Consider the following 8,601-nt stretch of genomic DNA (forward strand, 5'->3'; position numbering starts at 1 on the left):
CGTGTTATGTGCTTGGTACCATGATCCCCATTTTACAGATGAGGAAAGTGAAGCAAGGGAAGCATAAGTAACTGACTTGCCTGCTGGGATTTTCACATTGGCACTGCCAGGCTCCACAGTGGGAGCTGTTTGCTGGCCATGCTGGTCCCTAGGGCAGGGTAATGAGGAAGGTGGGGGACGGTGGAACCCAGGGATCAGGTAAGACAGCCAGAGATCAGGCCACGATGGGGATTTTGAAAGTGTTCTTTGCCTGTAGGCCTAGCCCTGGGCCAGGAGTAAGGGGCTGGGACAGATGGGAGAGCTGAATTTGTAACTTGGGTCTGGCTCTGGGGCAGAGGGGGCTGGTTGTCCAAGGCATGCCTTCCCAGGCCTTCAAGATTCCTAGGGCCTTGGGTCTCACATTATTACTTCAAAAAGAAGGCTGGATGCTGTGGCTCTTGCCTATAATTCCAGCACTTTGGGAAGCTGAGGCAGATGGATCACTTGAGGTCAGGAATTCGAGACTAGCCTGGCCAATATGGTGAAATCCTGTCTCCACTAAAAACATAAAATTAGCTGGGCCTGGTGATGGGCACCTGTAATCTCAGCTACTTGGGAGGCTGAGGCAGGAGAATTTCTTAAACCCCGGAGGCAGAGGTTGCAGTGAGCCCAGATCACGTCACGGCATTTCAGCCGGTGTGACAGAGTGAAACTCCATCTCAGAGGTTGGGTGCTGTGGCTCATGTCTGTAATCCCAGCACTTTGGGAGGCCAGGGCAGGTGGTTCACTTAAGGTCAGTTCGAGACCAGCCTGGTCAGCATGGTGAAACCCCATCTCTACTAAAAATACAAAAATTAGCCAGGTGTGGTGACATATGCCTGTAGTCCCCAGCGACCTGGGATGCTGAGGCAGGAGAATGACTTGAACCCAGGAGGCAGAGGTTGCAGTGGGCCGAGATCTCGCCATTGCACTCCAGCCTGGGCAACAAGAGCAAAACTCCATCTCAAAAAAAAAAACAAAACAAAAAAAAAACAAAAAAAAACCTCCATCTCAGAAACAACAATGACCACAAAAACATACTTGGTTGGTAGCAGTGGTAATTCCAGTGTTTTGGGAGGCTGAGGTGGGAGGGTTGCCTGAGGTCAAAGACCAGCCTGAGCAACCTAGCAAGGCCTTATCTCTAAAAAAAAATTGTAAAAATCAGCCCACCAAGGTAGTGTCATGCCTGTAGTCTTGGCTACTCAAGAGGCTGAGGCAGGAGGATTGCTTGAGCCCAGGAATTTGAGGCTGCAGTAAGTCATGATCGCGCTACTGTACTCCAGCCTGGACAACAGAGTGAGACCCAGTCTTTTTATTTGTGGATAACTCAAAGAAGTCATTTACAAAATGCCTTTTGTTTTCCAAGCACAGCTTTTCATAAAAAGCAAGGCTCACACGTAATAGATGCTCTGGTACACAGATGTGTGTTGAGAGCTGCTGGGGACTCGGGAAGCCCAGCAGCCGTGGGATCAGCCGGTGGTCAGAACTCATCGTCAGAATCATCATGGGCCCCCCTGCAGACCTTGAAGGGCCGGGGGGTGGTCAGCTGTCCCGGGGAGGCCGGGGCCAGGTTCACCCAGCCGGGCCCACGGGGCAGCAGGTGGCTTTCATTGAGTCTGATGACACGGTAGTTCTCGTAGTGGACGTTGTGGGTTATGTCCTTCAGGTCTTGGAGGTGGGAGCTGGGGAACCAGTGATGGTTAGCTCCGATGGTGGTGTCCCCAGGGCCCCTCGCCAGCCCCCTAGCCCTGGGCTCCCCACACCCTCACCGGATGAGCAGGTCTCTCAGGAGAGGAAATTCACAGTGTGCCATGTTCTCCACTGCAAGATATGGGACTCAGTATGGGCTCTGCTTAGTGAGCAATCAGTAAGCGCCTACTGTATGCACCACCTGACACCATTTCCCTTAGCCCTTTTCCCACATTTCTCTTTATCCTATCCTGCCTTCCCTTTGTTGGTTCATTCATTCATTCATTCATTCATTCATTCATTCATCCACTGTTGTGTCCCCAGTGCCTGGTACAGGAGGCTCCTACAAGTAGCTGTAGAATGAATGAATCCACTGATCACTATTGTATTATATGAACAGTCGGCCTGTATATCCATGGGTGCCCACTGCGGGACTTGAGCATCTGCCAACTTTGGTATCCCTGGGGGTCCTGGAACCACCCCCTGCAGATAGCACGGAATGCCTGTATGCCATATCATAGGTAATAGTATAGTATATTTCTAGCCGGGTGTGGTGGCTCACACCTATAATCCCAGCACTTTGGGAGGCCGAGGTGGGTGGATCACCTGAGGTCAGGAGTTTGAGACCAGCCTGGACAACATGGTGAAACCCCGTCTCTACTAAAATACAAAAATTAGCCAGGTGTGATGGCATAATCTGTAGTCACAGCTACTTGGGAGGCTGAGGCAGGAGAATCACTTGAACCTGAGAGGCGGAAGTTGCAGTGAGCCAAGATCGCTCCACTGCACTCCAGCCTGGGCGACAGAGCAAGACTCTGTCTCAAACATATATACACAGAGAGTCTAGAACATTTCTAATAATTATAATAATACTCAGGGGCTACGTCCTGGCGGGCCCTCCTGTCTCACTTTCCCTCGATCCCTAAGGCGGTCTCCCCTCCCTCCCTCAACAATCGCCTTCACTGCGCCTCCCCCACCTGTCCTTGTCCCGTCAGCTCCATGGGGACAGGGACCCTGTCAGTCCTCCCTTTACCATGCACCATGGTAACTGCACGTAGTGGTGCCTGATACACAGTAGGCCCATCGTCATTTCCGGCCAGCCACTGGGGCCGCTGGGGCAGCCTTGGGTATTGGGCATTGTGCCAAATGGTGGTTCTCCCGGCTCCAGCACCCCAAGAAGTTGATGCTACTGTGACGCCCACTTTAATGTGAGGAAACTGAGGCCCATAGCGTCCGGAAACTTGCCCACGGCCTCCCAGCTGGAAAGAGGGACCATTCCCCAGGCCTCTTTGTCCAATAGGCTTCACTTTTCTGTGCCCTGTGGTGGGTGCTAAGGATGTCTAAGGCACAGGGCTGCTCTGGCTTCCAACCTGTCCCCACCAGCATCCTACCCAGGGGCCCTGCACCGACCTTCAATGACGCCCCAGTTGGTCTTCCGGCCCAGGACACACCTCCCGTTCACCAGGTGCTCTTGGTCAGCCCCTACCACAGCAAAAGGGATTCGCTCCTGGGAGAGGAGAAGAGACGGAGACGGGAGGACTGACTTCACTGGGGAGAAGAGAAGTCAAGGCACCCAGGCAGGAGAGAGGAGCCCTGTCCTTTTCGGGGAGGGAACATGGTAGAAAGTGCACAGAATTCCCAAGTTCAAAGACATAAAGTCTAATCGGTGCCTCTGGCCGGGTGAGGTAGCTCTTGCCTGTAATTTCAGCACTTTTAGGTGGGAGGTGGGAGGATCACTTGAGCCCCAAGAGTTTGAGACCAGCCTGAGCAACATGGTGAAACCCCATCTCTGTGAAAACTAAAAGATCAGCTGAGCGTAATCATAGCTCACTGCAGCCTTGACCTCCTGGGCTCAGGTGATACCCCCCGCCTCAGACCCCTGAGGAGTGAGGACCATAGGTGTGCACCACCACGCCCGGCTACTTTTTAAACTTTTTTAGTAGAGATGAGTTCTCTGTGTTGCCCAGGCTTGTCTCTAACTCCTGGGCTCAAGTGATCCTCCCTCTGCCTTCCAAAGTCCTGGGATTACAGGAGGAAGCCACCACACCCAGCCCGTCTGATTTCTTATATATAAAGTTTTATTGGCACACAGTCAAGCCTGTGAGTCACTTTTGTCTATGGCTGCTTTTCAACCAGGACATCAGAGTTGAATCATCGCAACAGAGACCCTACGGCCCACAAAGTCTGAAACATGTACTACCTGGCCCTTTGCAGAAAAGGTTGTTGAACCCTACTGTAAACTCCAGTTGTTTACTTGCTCATGGCCAGAGCAGAAATTCAAACTCATAAACTCCTAAGTGACATATATGGGTTGGTTTTTATTTCTGAGTTCATCTGTGATGGGGAATAATGGTGATGTTGACAATATTGGGCATGGTGGTTCACACCTGTAATCCCAGCATTTTGGGAGGCCGAGGCAGGCAGATCACCTGAGGTCAGGAGTTCGAGACCAGCCTGGTCAACATAGTGAAACCCCATCTCTACTAAAAATAAAAAATTACCCGGGTGTGATGGCACATACCTGTAATCCCAGCTATTCAGGAGGCTGAGGTGGGAGAATCACTTGAACCCAGGTTCAAGCAGAGGTCGCTGTGAGCCGAGATTGTGCCACTGCACTCCAGCCTGGGTCACAGAACAAGACCCTTGTCTCAGCCGGGCATGGTGGCTCACGCCTATAATCCCAGCACTTCAGGAGGTTGAGATAGGTGAATCACAAGGTCAGGAGATGGAGATCATCCTGGCCAACATGGTAAAACCCCTGTCTCTACTAAAAGTACAAAATAAAATAAAATAAAAAATAGCCAGGCATGGTGGTGTGCGCCTGTAGTCCCAGCTACTCAAGAGGCTGAGGCAGGAGAATCCCTTGAACCCAGGAGGTGGAGGTTGCAGTGAGCTGAGATCATGCCACTGTACTCCAGCCTGGGTGACAGAGCAAGACTACATCTCAAAATAATAATTTAAAAAAATTGTACAGTACAGTGGTTTTTAGTATTTGACCAGGGTTATGCAACCATCATCGCAATCTAATTTCACAACCTTTTCATCACACCTCCCAAAAAAACCCCATACCTTTTAGCAATCACTCCCCATTTCTCTCTTCCCCATAGCCGCTGACTACCACTAATCTACTTTCTGTCTCTAAATATTTGCCTACGCCTATTCTAGACATTTCATATAAATGGAATCCCATAATACGTGACCTTTTGTATCTGAATTCTTTTTGTCTGACAAACTTTTTTTTTTTTTTTTGGAGATGGAGTCTCGCTCTGTCGCCCAGGCTGGAGCGATCTCGGCTCACTACAAGCTCCACCTCCCGGGTTCACGCCATTCTCCCGCCTCAGCCTCCGAGTAGCTGGGACTACAGGCGCCCACCACCTCGCCCGGCAAGTTTTTGTATTTTTAGTAGAGACGGGGTTTCACGATGTTAGCCAGGATGGTCTTGATCTCCTGACCTCAGGTGATCCACCCGCCTCAGCCTCCCAAAGTTCAGGGATTACAGGTGTGAGCCACCTCGCCAGGCTAATGCTTTTTTTTTTTTTGAGATGGAGTTTCACTCTTCTTGCCTAGGCTAGAGTGCAGTGGCGCCATGTCAGCTCACTGCAACCTCCACCTCCCGGATTCAAGCCTTTCACTTGCCTCAGCCTCCTGAGTAGCTGGGATTACAGGCATGTGCCACTATGCCCAGCTAATTTTTTTTGTATTTGTAGTAGAGACAAGGTTTCTCCATGTTGGTCAGGCTGGTCTCAAACTCCCAACCTCAGGTGATCCACCAGCCTCGGCCTTCCAAAGTGCTGGGATTACAGGTGTGCGCCACCACACCCCACCTTGAGTTATATTTTATTGCCTTTTTTTTTTTTTTTTTTAACCTGGTTCTCACTGTGTCACCCAGGCTGGAGCACAGTGGCGTGATCACATCTCACTGCAGCCTCCACTTCCTGGGCTCAAATGATCCTCCCACCTCAGCCTCCTCAGTAGCTGGGACTATAGGCACATGTCACCATGCCAAGATAATTTTTGTGTTGAGATGGGGTTTTGCCATGTTGCGCAAGCTGGTCTTGAACTCCTAGGCTCAAGGAATCCTCCCGCCGTGGCCTCCAAAGTGCTGGGATTGCCACCATACTGGGGCCTCTTTTACTGTTGAGCTGTAAGAGTTTTTTTTATTGTTGTTGTCTGTTTCTTTGTTTGTTTGAGATGGAGTCTCACTCTGTCACCCAGGCTGGAGTGCAGCGGCGCAATCTTGGCTCACTCACTGCAACCTCTGCCTCCCAGGTTCAAACAATTCTCCTGCTTCAGCCTCCTGAGTAGCTGGGACTAAAGGCGTGCACCACCACACTTAGAGAATTTTTTGTATTTTTGGCAGAGATGGGGTTTCACCATGTTGGCCAGGCTGGTCTCCAACTCCTGACCTCCAGCGATCTGCCTGCCTTGGCCTCCCAAAGTTCTGAGATTACAGGCATGAGCCAGTGTGCCCGGCCCAGTGTTCTTTATAGATTCAGGATACAAGCCCCTTGTTGGGTATGTGATTCGTAGACATGTTCTCTGATTCTGTGGGTGTTTAGTGTGAGCTGTTATTTCTTGCTCACCTTGAGCTTGTGGATGCGTGGACAGTCATATCTGCTAGGAATATGTGCACGTTTCCCTGAGATGCAGAGAAAGACGAATCTTTGGGTGGAAAGGATGTGTGGGAAGGAAATCACCTCGCCCGCCTCCCGCCCCACAGCCTCTCACCCGTAACTTGCTGTTGAGGGTTCTGTCATTGATGTCCTCGTCAAAGCACATCTGGGGGTAAACGTTGATGCAGTGGGTCCTCAGGTTCTGCTGGATCTGGAGATCCCGCACAGGTGACCTCAGCCCACTCTGCCCACTCTGCCCTCTGCCCCGCTGACCCCAGCCCTGCCCCAGGCACCCAGATCACCCTGCGCCTAAAGGCCTCTCGCTCCTCTATGGTCAGGCTGTCGGCCCGGGCAATCACGGGCACCACGTTCACAGTCCGGCACAGCCGCTGCAGAAACTCAATGTCCAGGGGCCGCAGGCTGCCGGGGCAGGGCAGTGATGGAAGTGGTGGTGGTGCTGAGTGTATGAATGACAGCAGCAGGGCAGGGGGGTGGGGGCAGCCAGCAGCCCACGTCGGGGACCCCTTCTCCGCCTCCCTGCCCCATGCAAGTGGCCCTCGCCTTGCAGGTGCAGCCCCCTCACCAGTGCCCAGTAGGTGGTACAAAGTACAAGCAGCAGTGCACCCGGGTGTCTGGGATGTGGCGCTGGCGGGTGATGAGGAGCTCCTCCTGCAGGTACTGCTCGTACTGCTCGTTGATATAGCCCAGGATGGGGTCCCAGCTGAGGCAGGAGGTGGACCCTCCCCTCAGAACTGTGCTGTGCCCGGAGAGCCCCACCCCTCTCCGCTGTGTCCTCTGGGTGGTCCTCCCTTGGGATGATCAATCGTCCCGGTTTGCCCAGGACCTCTGGGCCACCCCGTTACTTTCCCCCACTTCCCTGCATCATCAGAGAGACACAGAGAGACCTCCTGACATTCTTGGCTTCACTGTCTGTAAAATAGAGACAACAGCAGCACCTATGGTGCAAGTAAGGGAGGGGTGAGCATTAACTGTGCTAATGGGCCACACCTGGGCCCAAACCACGAAGGACTCGCACCTGATGGTTGCAGGGGTCTCCCTCCTCCTCAAGTCCCTTGCCCTCTTGGGTATTGTCAACACTGTAAGTAGCCAAACAGATCCTTTTTTTTTTTTGAGATGGAGTCTTGCTCTGCCGCCCAGGCTGGAGTGCAGTGGCCAGATCTCGGCTCACTGCAAGCTCCACCTCCCGGGTTCATGCTATTCTCCTGCCTCAGCCTCCCGAGTAGCTGGGACTACAGGCGCCCCCCACTGCACCCGGCTACTTTTTTTTTTTGTATTTTTAGTAGAGACGGGGTTTCACCGTGTTAGCCAGGATGGGCTCGATCTCCTGACCTCGTGATCCGCCCGCCTCGGCCTCCCAAAGAGCTGGGATTACAGGCATAAGCCACCGCACCCGGTCTCAGATCCTTTTAAAAACAGGTGTCAGGCCAGGCCCAATGGCTCATGCCTGTAATCTCAGCACTTTGGGAGGCAGAGGCAGGAGGATCGCTTGAGCCCAGGAATTCGAGACTAGCCTGGGCAATATAGGGAAATGCCAACTCTACAAAAACTACAAAAATTAGCTGGGTGGGGTGGCACGTGCCTGTGGTCCCAGCTACTCAGGAGGCTGAAGCAGGAGGGTCCTTGGGCTCAGGGAAGTCGAGGCTGCAGTGAGCCATGATCTCACCACTGCACTCCAGCCTGGGAAACAGAGAGAGACACTGTCTCTAAATAAATAAAAATGAAACCGGGGCCGAGTGCGGTGGCTCATGCATGCAATCCCAGCGCTTTGGGAGGCTGAGGCAAGTGAATCACCTGAGGTCAGGAGCTCGAGACCAGCCTGGTCAACATGGGGAAATCCCCGTCTCTACTAAAATTACAAAAATTGGGCCGGGCATGGTGGCTTACACCTGTAATTCCAGCACTTTGGGAGGCCAAGGTGGGCGGATCACCTGGGGTCAGAATTTTGAGACCAGCCTGGCCAACACGGTGAAACCCCGTTTCTACTAAATAAATACAAAAAAGTAGCCAAGCGTGTTGGAGGATGCCTGTAATCCCAGTTACTTGGGAGGCTGAGGCAGAAGAATCACTTGAACTCCACAAAGTGGAGGGTGCAGTGAGCAAAGATTGTGCCACTGCACTCTGGCCTGGGCAACAAGAACCAGACTCTGTCTTTAAAAAAAAAAAAAAAAAAAAAGGCCGGGCGCGGGGGCGCAGCCTTGTCCTCCCACCCCTTCGGCTTGGCGGGACGGAGGGATCACGGGTCAGGAGATCGAGACCCTCC

At 52.5% G+C, this 8,601-nt stretch overlaps 1 protein-coding gene across 2 annotated transcripts in view; it reads right to left on the reverse strand.

Annotated features, from left to right (window-relative positions):
• Positions 1-1,370: 1,370 nt before the first annotated feature.
• Positions 1,371-8,601, reverse strand: part of SEPTIN12 (septin 12) — a 10,156-nt gene continuing 2,925 nt past the window's right edge. The window contains exons 5-10 of one of the 2 annotated variants that reach the window (XM_031934457.1): positions 6,904-7,041; positions 6,623-6,740; positions 6,436-6,531; positions 3,118-3,214; positions 1,788-1,839; positions 1,391-1,700 (exon numbers count right to left, since the gene is read on the reverse strand). In XM_031934457.1, coding sequence (XP_031790317.1) covers positions 1,499-1,700; positions 1,788-1,839; positions 3,118-3,214; positions 6,436-6,531; positions 6,623-6,740; positions 6,904-7,041 — 703 coding nt within the window. In that variant the 3' untranslated portion in view covers positions 1,391-1,498. Of the gene's footprint in view, positions 1,701-1,787; positions 1,840-3,117; positions 3,215-6,435; positions 6,532-6,622; positions 6,741-6,903; positions 7,042-8,601 lie in introns of both variants that reach the window. The other variant, XM_031934458.1, reaches the window with a different exon arrangement.

This window comes from Piliocolobus tephrosceles, chromosome 17, assembly GCF_002776525.5.
Source record: "Piliocolobus tephrosceles isolate RC106 chromosome 17, ASM277652v3, whole genome shotgun sequence".
Lineage (NCBI taxonomy): Eukaryota > Metazoa > Chordata > Mammalia > Primates > Cercopithecidae > Piliocolobus > Piliocolobus tephrosceles.